The 21,537-nt window shown below is 35.8% G+C and overlaps 1 protein-coding gene across 1 annotated transcript in view; it reads right to left on the minus strand.

Moving 5' to 3' along the window:
* The window catches only part of TMPRSS15 (transmembrane protease, serine 15), a 313,147-nt gene that overhangs the window by 36,846 nt on the left and 254,764 nt on the right, over positions 1-21,537 (minus strand). Inside the window, exons 19-21 of the mRNA XM_006873157.1 lie at positions 11,479-11,574; positions 8,456-8,505; positions 7,871-8,045 (exon numbers count right to left, since the gene is read on the minus strand). Coding sequence (XP_006873219.1) covers positions 7,871-8,045; positions 8,456-8,505; positions 11,479-11,574 — 321 coding nt within the window. The remainder of the gene's footprint in view (positions 1-7,870; positions 8,046-8,455; positions 8,506-11,478; positions 11,575-21,537) is intronic.

Below are 21,537 nucleotides of genomic sequence, written 5' to 3' on the forward strand. Positions count from 1 at the left end.
AAGGAATACATTCTGGCAGCAAACAAACATATGAAGAAAATGTTCACGATCATTAGCTATTACAGAGATGCAAAGCAAAACAACAATGAGAAGTCATCTCATACCAGCAGTTAACAACGAAAAAAAAAAACACACAAAAACGCAGAGGACAACAAATGCTGGCCAGTGTGTGAAGAGACTGAGACCCTCCTGCATTGCTGGCAAGATTGCAAATCGGTTCAATCACTCTGGAGAATAGTATGGCACTTCCTCAGAAAGCTGGAAATTAAAGATTGTATCCATTTGACCTATAATCCACTAATTCCTCTATTCAGTATCTATCCAGAAGAAATATGAGTCAGAACCTGAGTATATATATGCACACCTATGTTCATCACAGCACTATTCATAATAGCAAAAAACTGGAGACTACTTAAATGCCCATCAAGGAAAGAGTGGATAAACAAACTCTGGTATATACACACAATGGAATACTTTGAAGAATAACAGTGAAGCTGCAAAATACCACATAACATGGATGGAGCCTTGATGATATAATGCTAAGTGAAACTAATCAGACACAAAATGATGTATATTGCATGAGTCCATTATTGTAAAAAACTTAAGATTTTCATACTAAAAGGATAAGTCTCTGACAGTTACCACAGGAGGGAGGGGACAGTAATTCACTAGTCAGGAGATAGACATATGTTAACTCAGGGGACAGGGAGGGCAATAAATAGGAGGGGGAGAACAATACACAATCCAATGAAATGGTGTCACTAACTTGTAGCAACAAAGGGCTGCAATGTAACAATCATGAGGATAGCACAGTACCAAGCAGTGTTTCATTCAGATGCGCATAGGGTCACTATGAGTTGGAACCAAGTTGAAGGCACTTAACAACAACAATTATTATAATAAGATGTTGTTGCTGTTGTTATGTGCCATCCAGTAGGTTCCGACCCACAGGAACCCTGTATAGGGTTTCCAAGGAGCAATTGGTGAGCTTGAACCACCAACCTTGCAGTTCAAATGGCTTTGCAGTATGGCACATTAACCCACAGTGCCACACCAGATACTTTCCAGTAAAAACTCTATTACTGAAAATAGTGTTAGTGAAATGTTGCTATGCTGTTAGGTGCCATTGAATCAATTCTGACTCATAGTGACCCTATGCACAACAGAACAAAACATTGCCCAGTTCTGCTTCATCTTTACAGTTGCCACTATGTACTTTCAATATTCTTCTTCTGATAGAATAGTGTCAAGAAAATTGGTTAAGAAATAGGGCCAAGGGAAATTTAAAGAATAAATAATTTTAAGTGGGGCATACCAGATTGGATATTGCTAAAGCATATGCAAAAATCATAAGTCTAAAATTATTAGTGATATGGTAAGATAATTTTAACTACCAAGAGGTGACTACCAGCTCAAATTTGAAATACCTTAGCAAAGGAACCAAGACCTATGTCATAGCCAAAAATCAATGTGTCATTAAATTAATGTTGAAATCTCTACTGCCCTAAGGAAATTCTCTTCCTATATTTGGTTTGTAAGTATTACTAAAATCTTGAAAAAGTATTACAGTATTTGTACAACTTGAAGAAGATAATATATTAACTATTAGCCTAATGTACAAAAGTCATATGAATAGATAGAAAAATGAATTGAAAGCATGGTATTTATAGTTTAGAATGGCTGTAAGTAGAAATGAAATAATTTTTTAAATTATCATGTTTCTGTATGTTCTACTTACCCCTTAGAGTATTTAAAACATTCAAAACAATCCATATGCTAAATTATAACTGCAGTATCAATTCAAAAATATTATTTCATAGACAATGCTTAAATATTTAAAAAGTTGAATTTCCAAAGTTTCAATAGGCGTATCAGCCTAATCAATTTAGCACCAAATAAAATATAAATGTTGTTGTTAGTGCCATCAGTCGGTTTCAACTCACAGTGACCCTGTGTAAGGATTCTAAGAAGCAATTGGTGAGTTTGAGCCACGGAACTTTCAGTTAGCAGTTTAATGCTTATTCTACAGCATCACATCAGAAGCATATATCTTTTTACAGTATATCTTTCAATGACATGTATGACATGACCTCTTTCAAGAATGTTAACAACAACAATTTCAGAAACATTAACCCTTATTTAAAGGAATTGTTTCAAAAAGAAATGAGGTAGGGCATGTGATGCACTTGGTCAGTTCAGAAGACTTGAATTAAAAAATGTAAGATTGGCAAAAGGCTTTTCTTATGGTTAATTCCATCATTAATGTATTTTTGATTCAATAAATATGATCTAGATCATATATTTATACAAGATTCTTCACTCAAGTGATTCAATGTTGGCTTTCTCTGGAACCAGAGATGGTGAGTCACTGTCAAGGAGTAAAGGAAAATTTTCTTGGGAAATGGAAATGTTTTATATCTTGATAGCAGTGTGCGCACAAAGGTAGTAAGTATTTTCAAAACTCATCAAAATGTACACTTAAAATTTTGCATTAAACTGTATGTAATATTCACCTAAAGGGGAAAAAAAATGACAAAAAGACACTGAATTCTAGTTGGTAGGTTTGCTTTACATAGTAAGGCAATTCTCAGACTACTTTTTTGTGTGTGGGGTATATGTGGGTCTAAACCTGAGCATATAAGTAAATATATGAGGTGTTTTTTGTTTGTTTTGTTTTTTAATGTAGAAAGAACTAAGATTAAATGGAACCTGGACTTCATGGAGAAATGGTTGATTCAAAGTCTAAATTTAGAACCTGGAACAATGAACAACCTTTTTTTTTTAAAAACGTCCAGAAAGTAAATAGGTGTTCAAAGAATGAGTTATAGCAAGATAGATATAGGTATATACTTTGAGGATTTCCATTTGGCCAACTCTGAGAGCAATGGAAAAATAATTTTTAAAAAACTAAGAAATAAAATAAACTATTGAATAAAATAAAAATGTGTGACTGTATTCATATATTAATTAATACATAAATAAATAATACAAGGAGAAAATATTTTCCTTATCTATATTGAGCTCTGGTAGCGTAGTGGTTACGAATCGGGCTGTGAACCTTAAGGTCAGCAGTTCGAAACTACCAGCCGCTCCGCGGGAGAAAGATGAGGCTTTCTACTCCCGTAAAGATTTACACCCTCGGAAACCCTGTACAGGGTCGCTATGGGTCGGAACCGACTCGACGGCACTTAACAACAACAACAACAACATATTATTTGTAGAATTCAAAGTAATAAATAAAGAATGAGGAAGTTAGAAAATCATTAATAGTTGTTAAAATTAATGGTATAAAGGTTGATGGGAATAGCATATTTGGGAGTCGTGGTGTGGTACTGTGGGATAATGCACTAGACTGCAAAGTTGGTTTGAACTGCAAGGGCAGTGGTTCACAGTCATCAATGGCTCCTAGAAAACCCTATACATGGTTGTTATGGGTCTTAACGAACTCGACTGCGCTTAACAACAACAACAATGGAATTCCCTACAAATAACTTAAATTGGTATATGCTCCACAGTAGCAGAACCAGCAGTATCATCCTACGTTAGAATTAGATAAACAGACATTATGTGTATCCTGATATAGTACACTGAGGAAAAGTATCACTTCAGTGCTAGTCCTGCCCACAAACATGTAAACTGTATCTAATTTTGAAGAAACCTTAGATAAATTTAAATTGAAGGACTTCTAAACTCACTGGTTTGTATTCTCCAAAAATAGTAAAGATAAAAATAACAGAAGGAATGAGGGACTGTTTTAGATGAAAAAAGATTAAAGCAAAAGAACTGCTAAATGCAATGTATTAGGATTCTCTCAGGCAAGCAAACAAATAAACAAGCAAATAAGCCAAGGAAATATTTGGGACAGATGATAAAAATGAGTATACATTGTGTATCAGGTAATTGTACATTAACTTAATTATTTAGAAATTAAATATTGCTAAATTTCCATGATTTGATATGATTATATAGAAAATTATCCTGGCTCATTAAAAAAACAGCTACATGATAATATTTTTAAAGATAAAGGGATACAATATCTAACATACTGTCAAATGGTTCAGAAAAAAATGTCTCCAGTTATGAAGAAAAAGAAAATTTAGTAAAGCAAGTAGTATAAAATGTAAATAATTGGTGAACCTGGCTAAAAGTACAAAGAAGTTAAAATATTCTCACATTTTTTCTGCCTGTTTGAAACTGTAGTAATACAAGAAGTTTAGAAAAGAAATGCACTGAATTTTATTGTGTAATACTTGGACTCATCTGTCAGGGGACTTTTCTTTGAAAGTTTATCAGCACAATGTTGTTGTTGTCAGGTGCCATCGAGTCGGAACCGACTCATAAAGACCCCATGCACAGCAGAACGAAACAATGTCCGATCCTGGGCCAACCTCACTACCGCTGCCACACTTGAGTCCATCAATGATGCCACCTGGCCAATCCATCTCGTTAGAGGTCTTCCTCTTTTTCTCTGACCCTCCACCTTACGAAGCATGACATCCTTCTCCAATGATTGTTTCCTCCGGACAATATGTCCAAAGTATGAGAGACAAAGCTTAGCCATCCTGGCCTCCAAGGAGCACTCTGGTTGCACTTCTTCCAAAACAGATCTATTGGTTCTTTTGGCAGTCCATGGCACTTTCAGTATTCTCCTCCAACAACACAACTCAAAGGCATCAATTCTTCTATGATCTTCCTTATTCACTGTCCAGCTTTCGCATCCATATGAGGCTATTGAAAACACAATGGCCTGGGTCAGGTACACCTTAGTCCTCAAGCTGACATCTCTGCCCTTCAATAGTTTAAAAAGTTCCTGTGCAGCAGATTTGCCCAGTACAATATGTCGTCTGATCTCCTGACTGCTGCTTCCGCGAGTGTTGATAGTTGATCCAAGAAGAATGAAGTCCTTGACAACTTCATTCTTTTCTCCATTGATAAGAATGTTGTTTATTGGTCCAGTGGTGAGAATTTTTGTTTTCTTGACATTGATATTATGTTTAATTGTACTATTGCATGAAGGAGCTTCTGGTAGTCTAGTAGTAACTAGTTGGGCTGCTAACCTCAAGGTCAGCATCATTTCCATGGGTGAAATTTCCATGGTTGAAATGAGGCTTTTTACTCCCATAAAGATTTACAATCTCAGAAACACTATGCAGGGTCACTATGAGTCAGAACCAATTCCATAGCACACCACCATCACTATTGTATGATACATAGTTCTCCAAAGCAGAGTAGGATATTAATTCAGAGTAGGATCACAAGCACGCTAGGATCCTTATGCTCACCCTACAGTAGATTAACACACAGAGTTACTTGAATAACTTCTCTATAATCACAGGCCAGTCACATAGTTTAAGTAGTAGTTGTCACTGAGTTGACTCAAATTCATGGATACCTTATATATAAGAGAATGAGAACGTTGCCTGGTCCTGTGCCATCTTTATGATCATTGCTATGTTTCAGTCGATTGCTTCAGCTACTTTATCAATCCATCTCACTGAATGTCTGCCTCCCTCGCCTTTACTGACCTTCCTCTTTACCAAGCAAGTTATGTATTTTTCTAGCAGTTGGTTTTTCCTGATAACATTTCCAAAGTAAAGGAACTAATTTCTTGCTATCATCACTAGCAAGGAACATTCTGATTGCATTAATTCTAAAACGATTTGCTTCTTTTCTCACCATCCATGCTATATTTGATATTCTTCACCAAGACTGTAATTCAAAAGCAGGTCAGTAGCATCCCTGTCCCCTCTGGTGCAAAGCTAGTCTTGTTCTTTAAAGTGTAACAATGTTGGCCTATTAACTTCAAAGCCCCTTTTTAAGGTTGGAAAAGAACTGATACTGGAATTATTTAGGATCTTCCAGGAGGACTTAGAAAAAGTGAATTTACTGAGGAAAAGGAGACGTTAACAATAAGAAAGTATACAGAAGAGCTATCTATCCAACTAAACCACTTTAACCACCTGCATGCAAAAATATCTGGAACAGGTTTAACTTTAAGAGAAGTCATTTGTATCATGTGATTTCAATAAATTGCTTTATTGGGATTATTGTTTTTACTAAGTAATTAAGCTTTTCACTACAAAATTCAGGTTTTAAAAAGTTGGTGTTGGCATATTGAAATTTTTTGAAGGCAAAAAAATTATTTAAAGTAATATCTGAAACCTCATTGCTTTGTTAGAGATAACACTAATGACTCTTAGTGTTAGAGACAACTCTAGTGTTGTTACTGTTATCTGTAACATTAAGAAAAGAAAAAAAAAATCAATTGAAATGGATAAGAAAAGTTAAAACCAAGGTTGAAAATATTGCGGACACTACTGAATTCCTCCACTTCTATTACAGTTTACCTTTGTTTGCTTGTGTTCAAATTGAAACTGTGTGACAATAGATATTGTGTTCTATATAACTGAACACATCATGGTGGCACTATAGAATAAGCACTTGATTGCAATGTCGGTTTCAACTACAAGGCTGGTGGTTCAAATCCACCAATTCAGGGTTTCTATGAGTCAAAACTGACTCAACAGCACTTAACAACAACAACATAACTAAATATGTGCTCATATTAGAACAACAGCTTTTCTATTTTGGGGTGCATATCTGCAGTTTACAAACTATAATAAAATTGAGTGGATCACTGTAAAATAGGGAAACACAAATACAGTTATCCCTCCTCCCAAATCAATGGATGCTCAAGTCCCTTATATACAATGGCATATAATTTGCATATAGCCTATGCACATCCTCCTGTATAGTTTATATCATCTCTGGACATCATATACTACGTAATCCAGTATAAATTCTATGTAAATAGCACTTTAAGCAACATCTTAGTATTCTAGGGATTGCTATGATTACTTAAAGGCATTATCATTGAGCTTAAGTGCACCATTATGATAGATAATTGAAAGATGTTACTAATATTACTGAAAACCTGGTTGACATTTAGAAAGCAAGTGTTCTGCAAGAATATCAAACAGAGGAATATATCAAAATTCAAGGTTTAACACAGGCGGTTGCTAACTTACAAAGACTTGGTTGCTTTTGTTGTTAATGTCTTTGCGTTAATTCTGACTTACAGCAAACCTGCCTAGGGTTTCCAAATAGTGGCTGGTGGGTTTGAACCACCAACTTTAAGGTTCAAATGGACCTGTGGTCTAGTGCGTTATCCTGCAGGGAAACACCAGGACAAGTACTAAGACTTAAGATTGTGCAATGAGAAATGCTAAACCATTAGCTAAAAATACCCTTTATTTGCAATATAGTAGAATCAAGGAAGAACCCTGGTGATGCAATGATTAAAATGCTCAAATGCGAAAAGAAAAGTCAGAGTTTGAACCCACTAGCTGCTTAGTGGAAGAAAGATGTTTCAGCCTACTTTCATAAAAATTTCCATCTTGGAAACTCTTTGGGTTTATACTTTGGCCTACTGGGCCATTATGAGTTAGAATCAAGTGGACAACAATGAGTTTGATTTTGGTTTGAATCTTTACATGAGCAGCTCTCCAGATTTTCTCTCCTGAGAAACCATGGGTGGATTCAAACTGCTGACCTTTCAGACAGCCGCTGAGCACTTTAACCATTATACCACCAGGTGTCCTGTTAACTGAATTATAACCAATATGATCCCTAGATAGAATACTGATTTCACACTGTTTGGATAAGTAAAAAAATATTCATTTTTTTAGTTATGTAGTAAACAATACTTGATAAAAATATCTAATCAATGTTTATAATTATTTTAAAGTTTAAAGGATCATAAACTGTAGGAGGAATTCTCTGATGGGGTGATTTTGTAAGGCTGCAGGAAACAGATACTCAGTAATATCTGCTGTGGTGACCTGATTGGAGAATGGACAGTGGTACTCACCCATATACGCAGTGTGCAGCAGAAACCAGCCAGTTGTTGCTGACAAGAGTAGCACCACACGTCAATCGGCCATTATAATACAGAGCGATGATCCAGGGCCAGGCCCCTTCTTTGGCATTATTTCCTCCAACAATCTTTGGGCTGACTTCGTAAGGCACCAGTTTTATTCCACAGGCTAGCAAAAACATTGGGAGGGGGGAAGCATGCATTTTATATTGGTGAGTTTCTTCTATTCAAGAAAATTGAGTGGATCACTATAAAATAGGGAAAGCCCCTTATATAAAATGGCATATAATTTGCATATAGCCTATGCACATCTTCCTGTATAATTTAAATCATCTAGGGATTTTTTATACTACCTAATCTAGTGTAAATGCTATGTAAATAGCACTTTAAGTTACATCTTAGTCTTCCAGGGGTTGCTATGACTACTTAATTGTCTCTTTGCTATTCCCCCAGTCCCAATATTTTCTATCCATTGTTGGTTGGATCTGAAAGTGCTGAACCCACGGATGCTGATGACTGACAGCACTGAGAATATTAAATCGAAGACTCAGAAGAAAACATGACAAAATATTTTCTTACTTTTATGGTTACACTGCAATTGAATCAATGAATCCTGTGAACAATATATACTGTAAGAAAAGAACAATTATATTTTAAAAGCTGTGCAATTAACATTTTCAAGCAAAACAGTGTAAGCACTCCTATTTTCTCCACAAAATCAACTTTTTAACATAAGTAGCATATTGTTGTTGTGAAGTGCCACAAAGTCAGTTCACTCTCAAAGTGACCCTGTATAGGATTTCCAAGGAGAAGATGGTGATTTCGAACTGACCTTGTGGTCTAGTGCTTTATCCTACAGTGTCACATATATGCATAGGAAAATCTAAAAATACTGAAACACATAACAGAAAAAACTTTGTTTAGAAGTTAAATAGACCTTAATTTACATCCTTAGCATATCACTTACTCTGTGTGATTTTGAATAAATAGCTCAGTATCACTGAGTCTCTGTTTTCTTTTTCATAAAGTGGAAGGAATAGTATTTATCTTATTGGAATTTTGTCAAAATGAAAATAAATGTATATAATAGTTATTACTGTGTTTTCCCCACAACACCTGGTGTAACAGTGTGGGATAAGCACTGGAGTGCTAACCACAAAGTCAGTGGTTCAAACCCTCCAGTCGGTCCTCAAACTCTATACAGGGTCACTATGAGTTGAAACTGACTAGATGGCATTTTAACAACAACTCAAAATATACACTTGATAAATGATGCTGTTGTTGTTAAGTGCCGTGGAGTCGGTTCCAACTCATAGCAACCCTGTACAGGGTTTCCGAGGCTGTAAATCTTTACCGGTGCAGAAAGCCTCCTCTTTCTTCCGCGGAGCAGCTGGTAGTTTCGAACTGCTGACTTTGCGGTTCACAGTCCGATTGGTAACCACTACGATAGCTCTTGTTATTTCACTTGAACCAACATTAGATTTCTATGTAATACAGAATATGTCCCTGTATGCTATATAGTACCCATTGCTCTGTACTTGAAAGTTCAATTCGGAGAATTCAATGTTGATCAAATTCCATTGATCAATTGTTTCTTTTCAAAGCAAATATAAAACATACAATGGTTATAAATGGCTTAAAAACCACTGCCAACTTAAAAATTTGGGTGTCCTGGTGTGGCACTGTGGGTTAATGCATTTGACTGTAAAGTTGGTTTGAACTGCAAAGTTGGTGGTTCAAGCTCACCAGCCACTCCTTGGAAACCCTAAACAGTGTCGTTATGGGTAGGAATCGACTTGACAACATTTAACAACAACAACAACAATTTTTCAAAACCTGAAGTATTCAATTTTTAGCAAAAATTTAAACAAAGGGGGAAAAAAAAAAAACTTTTTAAAATGTGTTATACTTAGTAACCACTAGAGGTCAGTATAACATAAAGAATCAAAGTACTTCCTACCCTTACCTAAAACAGCCGCTACAGATTATCCATCATTTATAAAACACATACATACCACAACACACATCTATAACTTTTAATGATTTCTGTTTATGTATCTAACTATATCTATTTGTGCATGTTGTTTATATCTTTGAACTTTAAGGGAAAAACAAAAGAAAATTAAATTAAAAAATGCAAACCAGATTTAAGTTACACATGCTATGATCACAAATACAATCAAAGCATGATATGATTGTTAACAACATGGGTAATTAAGACAAATAATTTGAATTTTTTTTCTTTGTTCTTTTCCTTATCATTTCTTAAATATCAAAAAAATCTTCTATATAAATAGAAGAAATACTCAATGTACAAACTGCTTCAATATCTCCAATGGTAATTTAAATTTAGACATGTTTTATAGATCAGAAATCTGGAAGCCTGCTTTCTCACTAGCAGATGCTCTGCTTCACCCCCGATTACACTAATAATATCAATCAATGCCCAAGCAAATATTCATATAAGACATTCAACTGCAAACAGAGTGCTTTGATTACTACTAAAAATACTCTTTGCCAATGTGTTTTATTGCTCTAGCTCATGGAAATGGTTATTTCTCACGAATAGCTGGATAATTTCTTTTATTCACTATTAAGTATGCTGTCTAATGCAGCAACAGTGGCCTCTTAAATCCTTATCCCTAGATATGGCTTATTTGCTATTGCTTTTCTCCACTCCCAGGTGGTCGTTATTGGTACTGTAAAATGTAGAAGCCAATTTCAACAAGAAATACCATTAAAACTAAAACAGGAGAAAGGGCATAATCTAAGTTTAAATCTATCTTTGAGCATAAGAAGGACACTGTTCTGTAAAACCTTAGGAAAGACTATAAAAATTAACCTTATATGAAATAGAGAAAATATGAAGGCATAACTAGAATTTTGGACTCCACTTAAAATTCATGTTATATTTGGTGAAATAGAAGAAAGCAGAGAAATAGTATCTTCACATGTTTTTCCTCTTTTTTCTCTTAATGATATCTAATTTGGTGTGTTTGTTAATGTTATTAAATGCCCTCAGGTTGGTTCTAACTCATAACTATCTGTATTGGGTTTCTGAGGAGCAGCTGGTCTCTTTAGCAGATAAAAATAATTACATTCTATGTAATTAAATTCCTTAAGGATTTCATATAGAATTAAGATTTCACTAAGTAACTATCAGTTATATATACAATATTTCATTTAATTTTGTTACCATCTATGATAGTTAGGCATTATAATCAGATAGGATTAACTAGATACTGTATGAGATGATTTGAAGTTTGTTGTTTTTTTTTAACTGTTGCCCATGGTAACACAATGTGTTGCCGAGTACAGCTGCATTGTAGGGTTTTCAGTATTGTGTCCTTTTGGAAAAAGATGACCAAACCAGTTTTCTTAGACAATTCTGGGTGGTTTTAAAGCATCCACCTTTCTGTTAGTAGTCTGGCACTTAACTGCACCACATGAGGACTCATGGTTTAATGAAATAACACAAGTCAAATAACTATCAAGATTGCATGGTCAGTATAGTATAGTATTCAAATTCTACTGACTTCAAATTATATCTTCTTCCAGTCAATATGCAAGTAAATAACCCAAGAATAGATTTTAGTACCCACCTAGGTGTTAGTATTAAGCTTCCATTAGGTGCTCTGTTCAGTGTTACAAATGGTCCACCTGTAGTAGATACGATTGACATGGAGGAGTTCTCACTCCTAGGAAAAAACACACAGACTTACTTTTTTTCCAATCATACTTTCAGTCATTTACTATTGCGAACATTAAAATACATAGAATTCCATATGAAGAGACTAGCATTTTAATATAAAACCTCAAATGTTCTGAGACCTACAAGATGGTGCAAATTGATAGAACTACACATAATAACAAGAAATATAATTTTTATAATTGCATAATTGTTTGCATACTCATGTAACATTTTACAAAGGTAAAAATCAGTGCCCATGTTGTCTTGGTGTCTAATTTTTAATTTGACATTTCAAAGTTTTCCAGTAATTTCCTTAATGATCAATTTTAATGAAAACATTTTAGAGAGTTGCTGCACCTTACTTTATTATTTTCCTGTGGTTTAATTTTCTTTTGAAAATGTATGTTGCCTTAAGAACAATGTAATAAAAAGAGATAGCTAATGTCTATGTTTCAAAATGTTACTTTGCTCTTGATATTTTATTCATTTCAGAGTCGGAAAAGTCCTGATTTAAAGCCACAGTCATGTGGCCACTATGAAAAGGTATATGTAGCTTGGACCTGCAAGTGTTGGAGTGAGCCAGAACTGGGTGGCTCCTTTTTGTGGCAAAGGTACTTAAACACCTGGGCTTCTGTTTCCCCAAAAATATAATTTATAATTCTGCTCCCAGCTATGTACCATCAATGAAAATTTCTCTTAATTATCTTGACTCGCTTCCTTAGGCTCAACCAGAGGCTTTTAGCTTTTCAATCCCTAACCTTGATTCTTGCCTTTTATTTATTCCAAACTTAAATGTTCTTATAAATATATATGTTTTCAGTCTGGAAAATCCTGATGCCTGCTTTCTTCTATTGTTTAAAGGGAGATGATGGGTTTCTATCTTTTGGAATTTACCTGGTTATGGGTGAAGTCACCCACCAAATCCAAAACCAAACCACTGCCACTGAGTCAAAACTGAATCATAGTGACCTATAGGACAGAGTAGTACTGCTCTTCGGAGCTTTCAGGATGGTACAGAAGAAGATGGCATCATCTTTCCCTTGAAGAAAGGCTGTTGGGTTCAAACCACCCACTTTATAGTTGGGAGTCCAACACTTAACCTACAATGTCATCAGGATAACTTGAAACCATTTATAGTCCCTCCAAAAGAATGCCCAATTTTTACTGAGACACCGTGGCCAACATTGACAATTTTTTATTTGTATACAGGAAATCTCCAAGTAAAATTCATAACTGTTATAATCAATTAGAAGAAAAACATGCATGAACGGTGGTTTCTCTCTCCTTCAAGAGATACAACCTCCTGAATAAGTTCGATGAAAGTCTGGTACCTTTCAACACAAATTTAGAGTAATGGAAGCTATACTGGAGATCTCAGAATTTAGCATTTATATTCAAGGTCAGAGGTTTGAATTCACCAGCCGCTCCTTGGAAATGCTATTCAGGGTCACTGTGAATCAGAATTGACATGACAGCACTTGACAACAACTACAGTAACAACGAAGGAAAATATCAAAATGGTTGTCATAAGAGACACTGAAACTTGCTCTCTAGCATAGAGATGATAAAGCAAATGGAAGAAATGAGGAGGTCCAAGAACTGAACAGAAAATTTCAAAGCTCAGTGTGAGAAGACAAAGTCAAGTATTACAACAAAAAGTGCAAAGATATGGAGTCAGAAAATCAAAAAGGAAAAATACACTCAGCATTTCTCAAGTTGGGAGAATTGAAGAAAAATTCAAACCTTGACTTTCGTTATTGAAGGATTCTCTGGACACATTATTGAATGATGCAAAAAACATCATAAGAAGATGGAGGGAATACACAGACTCACTGTACCAGAAGGAAATGGTTGACGTTGAACTGTTTCAAGAGGTAGCATATAATCAAGAGCCAATGATAAAGAAGGAAGAAATCCAAGGTGCACTGAAAGAATTGGCAAAGAACAAGGCCCCAGGAATTGATGGAATGAAAATTGAAATCTTTCAAGAAAGTGAGGCAGCACAGGAGACACTCACTCAGCTATGCCAAAAAATTTGGAGGACAACTATCTGGCCTACTGATTGGAAGAGATCCATATTTGTGCCCATTCCAAAGAGAGGTGACCAAAAGGAATGCGGAAATCACTAGACAATATCTTTGATATTCCTTGCGAGTCAAGTTTTACTAAAGGTAATACAGAAATGGCTGCAAGCGTACATTGAGAGAGCTTCCCGAGGTCCAAGCTGGATTTAGAAGAGGATGTGGAAGTAGGAATAGCACAGAGATATCAGACAGATGTTTGTTTACCTTTACTTTATTGATTAAGCAAAGGCTTTTGATTGTGTGGATCATGACAAGCTATGGACAACATTGCGAAGTATGAGTATTCTAGAACACTAACTGTGCTCATGAGGAACCTGTGCATAGACCAAGAAGTAGCGTTCGAACAGAACATGGGGACACTGAATTGTTTACAGTTAAGAAAGGTATGCAACAGGGTTTTATTCTTTCACCATACTTATTCAAACTGTATGTTGAGTAAATAATCTGAGAAGCTGGGTTATATGAAGAAAAACATGGCATTAGGATTGGAGGAAGACTCATTAACAAGCTGGGATATGCAGATGACACAATACCGGCCTTCGGTGTGGATTGCATCTCAATGTAAAGAAAACAAAAAGCCTCACTACTGGACTAATAACATTCTGATCAACAGAGAAAAGACTGAAGTTGTCAAGAACTTCATTCTTCTTGGACCAACTATCAACACTCACAGAAGCAGCAGTTAAGAAATCAAACGACGTATTGCATTAGGCAAATCTGCTGCACAAGACCTTTTTAAAGTGTTGTAGAACAAAGATGTCAGCTTGAGGACTAAGGTGCGCCTGACCCAAGCCATGGTGTTTTCAATAACCTCATATGCATGCGAAAGCTGAACAGTAAATAAGGAAGACCGTAGAAGAATTGATGCTTTTGAGTTATGGTGTTGGAGGAGAATATTGAAAGTACCATGGGCTGCCAAAAGAACCAAGATATCTGTGTTGGAAACAGTGCAGCCAGAGTGCTCCTTTGATATCAGGATGCCCAAACCTTGTCACTCATAATTCGGACATGTTTTCAGGAAATACTAGTCGCTGGAGAAGAATATCATGTTTGGTAAAGTGGAGGGTCAGAGAAAAAGAGCAAAACCCCCAGCGAGATGGATTGGGAAAGTGGCAGCATCAAATGGCTAGAGCATGGCAACAATTGTGAGGTTGTCCTAGGACCGTGCGGTGTTTTGTTCTGTTGTGCATAGGGTCACTATGAGTCAGTCCCAACTCAATGGCTCCTAACAACAACAACAACAACAAAAACAGCACAGCAACAATAAAAAGAAAAAATAAATCATGCACCCAAACCAACGCCCAGTCCTTTAATACAGCGTGAAATGGATTTGTTAAAGGAAAGATGAGTGTTGTTATATTTTTTAGAGATTAAGACATTCACTCTATGTTAGTGGCAGAGTAATCATATTTAAATGTTTATGTAAAATGTATTTGCTATTATTTAGAAAACAAATCAAGTATATTGATTTCAAAGGGCAGCAAGGATGTAGAAATTCAGAGACACTCTAGTTCATAAAGGAATTTACCAACTCTGAAACATTCTATTTAATGACTCACATTAAGACAGAGCACAGAACAAAACAAATCTTACAGGGTCTAAACTTTTACAATGGTGCAAATTCTGGTAGAACTAATAATAACACACTTTCCTTTTATAAATATCTAGGGCAGCCTATCCAGTTTGAAGAAACACAAATTGTATTTATTTTACTTGCAGTCTCCATAAATATCCTTGAAATTGGTTCATTAGTGCACCTTTGCTTCCAGAGGAAAGGTCATTGCTAGTTATTCTGTTTTCCCATGAAGACATTTCTTTTATTTTCTATCTTTGCTCACAACAATTATTCTGCTGAATGCTTGTTATGTGTCGGACATTTTTCTAGGTAGCTAACTATATAACTTTTTCCATAGCCCAGGGATTTTCAAATTGTGTTCTCTGAACCAGCCACACTAGCTTCATTAAGAAACATATATGAAATGCAAATTTACCTCCTCTGCAAAGTCAGTTTGGACAACAAGGACTCTGGTTCAAGCTCACCAGCTGCTCCTAGGAAATCCTATACAGGGTCACTATGGATCAGAACTGACTCGTTGGGTCTTAATAATAACAACCCCAGATCAACCAAATTAGAAATTGTAGGTATGAGTTTTTATATGTCCTCCAGGGGATTCTGATGCATGCTACAAATGGGAACACAGTGATAAACGAATGTAATGTCTTGTTCTGCTTGTTAGGCACGCTGATGGCTCTGATGGCACGTAAAGTGGGCTGCTAACAAAAATATTAGTGGTTTGAACCTGCCAGCCACTTCATGGGAGAAAGATGAGGCAACATGCTCCTGTAAAGACTTACTGCTTAGGACCCTGTGGAATAGTTAGTTATTCCCTGTCCTATAGGGTCACTGTGAGTTGGAACCAACTCACTGGCAATGGGTTTGGTTGGTTTCACCTTGCTTTTTACTTTGCTTTTTACTTCTAAAGAGACAGTTACCTGATGTAGTATGGGGGACAATTTAATAATTCTTTTCTAGCCTTAGTCTTTGTAACTCCCACCAAATGACTCTTTTCCATATGAGTGTGGGTAAGATAAGGTGAAAGAAGATACTGGTATGATTCAGTTGTTAATGATTGTTAAGAGTAAATTGCGATTGTAAAAACTTGGAACTCAAATAATCTGGGTATAAAATGAGTGATCTCCACCACTCATCTGTTGATTTGTTACAATTGTGATGTCTTTTGTGTTGCTATGATGCTGGAAGCTGGCAGGGTCATCCATGGTGCACAGTCTTCAGTGGAACTTCCAAACTAAGACAGATTATGAAGAAGAAAAGGCTAAATATTTATGAACATTTAGCCACTGAAAACCTTATGAATAGCAGCAGAACATTATCAGATATAGTGCCAGAAGGTGAGCCGCTCAGATTGGAAGGCATTCAATCTTCTTCTGGGAAAGAACTGCCTCCTCAAAGTAGAGTTGACCATGATGATAAAAATGGAGTAACACTTTTGGATTCTCATTTGCTGTTGGGGCACAACACAGAATTAGGAGAAAGAGCTGAAAATATCCATTAATGATCAGAATATGGAACGTACAAAGTATGAATCTAAGAAAATTTAAAGTTGACAAAAATGAAGTGGAATACTTAAATATCAATATCTTAGGCATTAATGAACTAAAATTGATGGATATTGGTCATTTTGAATCAGACAAATACATGATTAGTATGCCAGGAACAGCATATTCAAGAGGAATGGCATTGTGTTCATCACCAAAAAGAACATTTCAAGGTCTATTTTGAAGTACAATGCTCTCTGTGATAGGATAATATCAATAAGCCTATAAAGAAGATACATTAATACCACTATTATTCCATTTTATGCACCAATCCCTAAAGCTAGCAATGATAAAATTGAAGAATTTTTCCAACTTCTTTGAAGTTCTGTTATGGCACTGTTGAATAAGTGCTGGACTGATAACCTCAAGGTTGATGGTTCAATCCTACCAGTGGCTCCTCAGAAATCATATATAGAACTGACTCGATGGCACTTAGCAACAACAACAACAGCTCTTCAGTCTGAAAAAAAATCAATAATGTAATCAAGATGTATTGATAATTACTGGGGATTTGAGTGGAAAGGTTGAAAACAAAGAGGAAGTATCAGCACTCAAGAAATATAGATTGAGTGATAGAAATGATACAACAGTTTGCATTATAGAAATTTGCAACACCACATACTATTTCACTGAAAATACCTTTTAAACAATATAAAAGCAACTGTACACATGGACTTCACTAGATGTAATACACAGGAATCAAATTGAAGATATATGTGGGAAGTGACTGTAGCAAAACTCAATTTCATAAAAAAGAAAGAAAAAAACAACAACAAAAAAAGAAACAGGTCAGGGCTTGCTTTTGAACAGAGCATGCTGTACAATTTCAGAATGATGATGAATAAAATTAAAACAAATTCACAAGACTTTGAACATATCCCACCTGAATTTAGAGCACACCTCAAGAACAGATGTGATGCATTAGATACGAATGACTGAAACCAGAAGAGTTTTGGTATGACATGAAGAACATCATACAGGAAGAAAGCAAAAGGTTATTAAAAAGAAGGAAAGTCAAAAATTGATGTCAGTAGAGACTATAAAACTTTTTTCCAGCATAAAGATGATAAATCAAATGGAATAAATAAAGAAGTTAAAAAGAGTTAAACAGAAAATTGGAAAGGAAAATTCAAGAATACAAAGTCAAGTATTATAATGAAATCTGCAAATACCTGGAGTTAGAAAACTAAAAGGGAAGAATACACTTAGCATTTCTCAAGCTGAAATATCTGAAGAAAAAAGCCTAGACTTTCAATACTGAAAAATTCTATGGGCAAAATATTTGAAGATCTAGAAAGCATCAAAAGAAGATGGGAGGCACACAGTCACTGTTCAAAAGGTAAGTTATGATAAAAAACAAACAAACAAACAAAAATGATGCTACTGAAGGATAAAGTCCAAGCTTCACTGAAGGCATTGGTGGAAAATAAGACTCTAAGAATTGACAAAATGCTAATTGAAGTCTTTCTACAAACTGATTAAGCATTGTAGGCACTAATCTATGTTAAAAAATTTGGAAAACAGCTACCTGACTAACCAATTGGAAGAGATCCATATGTATGCCCTTTCCAAAGAGAGTAATGTGGAAACCATCAAAAAAACATCACTAATACCACATGCAAGTAAAACTTTGCTGAAGTTCATTTTTAAATGGCTGAAACAGTACATTGACAGGAACTTCCAGAAATTCAAGCCAGGTTGAGAAGAAGATTTGAAACTAGGGATTTATTGTTGACATCATTTGGATCTTGGCTGACCACAGAGAATACCAGAAAGATGCTTGCTTCTGCTTTATTGACTATGCAAAGACTATGGACTATTTGGATCATGACAAGCTATTGATAACATTGCTAAGAATGGGTATTTAATAACACTTGACTGTGCTCATGAGGAACCTGTACATAGACCAAGAGTTAGTCGTCAAATAGAACAAGGAGATAATTAATGGCTTAAAATTTAAAGATAAAAAATTTAAATGTGTCACAAGGTTATATCCTTTTACAACACTTATTCAATCTGTATTCTGAGCAAATAATCTGAAAATGTGGATTAAATGAAGAAGAATGTAGCTTCAGTATGGAGGAAGTCTTATTAGCTACCTGGGATATGCAGATGATACAACCTTGCTTGCTGGTAGTAAAGGTGTCTGAAAATACTGATGAAGATCAAAGACCACAACCTTCACTGTGGATCGCACCTCAGTGTAAAGAAAATGAGAATCTTCACAAATGGACCAATAAATAACATCAAGATAAATGGAGAAAATATTGAAGTTATCAAACACTTCATTTTGCTTAAATTTACAACTGTCCTGCAAAGAGCAGGCAATAAATCAAACAATATAGTACATTATGCAAATCTGCATTTATTGACCCAGAACAACAACAAAAATTCCCTATTAAACCCCACATCTGTAAATATGGTGTCTAAATTCAATGTGAAAATTGCAGTGAATTATGATGTGATGCTGTAAGATACACATTGGACTGAAGGGTCAGCTTGAACCACAAGATCAGAGGTTCAAATCATCAGTCACTACTCAGAAACTCCATACTCATCAACCACTTCTTGGCAACCCTGTACAGGGTTTCTACGCATCAGAGCTGACTTCCCAGCACTAACAACAACAATAGAATCTAGATGAGTACTGTTTTGTGAGGGATGGTTTGGTCCCCTCTTTTTCCATCTGATTGTTGTTGTTGTTGTTAGTGCCTTCAAGTCGGTACCAACCTATAGCGACCCTATGCACAACAGAATGAAACACTGCCCAATCCTGAGCCAACCTCATAATTGTTGCCACACTTGAGCCCATTGATGCGGCCACTTTGCCAATCCATCTCACTTGGAGGTCTTCCTCTTCTTCTCTGGCTCTCTATCTTACCAAACATGATATCCTTCTTCAGTGACTGGTCCCTCCTGACAATATGTCAGAAGTATGAGAGACGAAGTTTGCCATCTTGGCCTCCAATGAGCACTTTGGCTGCTGGCTGCACTTCTTCCAATTGATAGGCAACCTTTATTAAGGCATTCATTACTAAATAGGGGAATATCTTGAAAGGTAATTCATTAAAAATGTATTTCAAAGTTGTGAATTTCAGACTCTTCAAATATGTCAATTTGTCCTCCATTTCTTTCCCTTAGCCATCTCTCCTAAGATAGACCCTCAAGATAAAATCTGGACAAAGACTAATCTGAATAATGTTATAATTATTTATAAATCAGTCTTATACCTACCTTATATTATGTACCTTTCAATGACATTAGACTATGATTCTATTGTCTGCTACGTGTTTTTTTTTAACGTTTGCCTATTCCAGTAGAGAAGAAAACTAGAAAGAAAGCTTTAAAAGTAAATGATATTTAAAAGTCCTAATTGTTCTACTCTGGGAACTCAAATGCTAGCCCATGGTGACATTTTCATTGCTCCTTGAAGAAAAATAGAGGTTATGTAGTCACATAGAAAAGAGATACACATGTGGCTTATATTATGAAATTGTCCTTTCTACATTTTTAGTCTTGAACTGAACATGAATAAACAAACACAGGTAACTTTGCACTTATGTTGGTTTGGATTATTTATAATAATTGGGCAAAATACTCTTTTGGGAAAAAAAATGATAAGATTCTTGAAAACCTGTATTTCTCTACTTGTTGTTGTTGTTGTCAGGTGCCGTTGAGTTGGAACAAACTCATCGACCCCATGCACAGCAGAATGAAACAATGTCTAATCCTGGGCCAACCTCACTACCGCTGCCACACTTGACGCCATCAATGATGCCACCTGGCCAATCCATCTCATTGGGGTCTTCCTCTCTTTCTCTGAACTTCCATCTTACCCAGCATGACATCCTTCTCCAGCGACTGTTCCCTCCTGACAATATGTCCAAAGTATGAGAGACGAAGTTTAGTCATCTTGGCCTCCAAGGAGCACTCTGGTGGCACCTCTTCCAAAACTGATATATTGGTTCTTTTGATAGTCCATGGCACTTTCAATATTCTCCAACACCACAACTCAAAAGCATCAACTTCCTTATTCACTTCCTTATTCACTGTCCAGCTTTCACATCCATATGAGGTTATTGAAAATACCATGGCTTGGGTCAGGTGCACCTTAGTCCTCAAGCTGACATCTTTGCCCTTCAACAAGAGCATTCTACTAAATGCTGATAATCAGCAGCCTAAGAGTAGCATGTAGATTAGGGTTCATACAAACATTTCCAAGTGCTAGATGTTAGAGGTTAGAATTTAATATGAGACAAGAGTCCTGGAACAATGCTGTGGGTTAATAAGCTAGACAGCAAAGTTGGTTTGAACCTCAAGGTTGGCTGCGGTTAAAACTCTGTTCCTCAGAAACCCTATACAAGGATGCTATGGGCTGGAAACAACTCTAAGGTACTTAACAACAGCAACAACAACAAATCTGCACTGTAAGATAAGTACTGAACAGCTAACTGCAAGATTGGCAGTTCATAACCACCAGATGCTCCTTGGAAAACCTATATAGGGTTGCTATGAGTCAGAACTGACTTGATGGCACTTAACAACAACAACCTGCATTAGAAATACTGTCAAGTTAAAACTCATCCTTTTTTCGGACTGATAAACAGATACAAAGTAGCAGTAGAAGTTTATATACCTTATTTTAAGAAATGATCGAGGTAATTAGAAAATGCATTTAAAAAATGTCCTTGGCAAATGTAAAAGTGACTATTTTTAAAAGACAAAAGTCTCAAACTGGCTGAAAAGTTGAATTCTTTGGAAAGAATGTT

The sequence above is a fragment of the Chrysochloris asiatica genome, unplaced genomic scaffold (assembly GCF_000296735.1).
Source record: "Chrysochloris asiatica unplaced genomic scaffold, ChrAsi1.0 scaffold00225, whole genome shotgun sequence".
In the NCBI taxonomy this organism is placed as follows: domain Eukaryota; kingdom Metazoa; phylum Chordata; class Mammalia; order Afrosoricida; family Chrysochloridae; genus Chrysochloris; species Chrysochloris asiatica.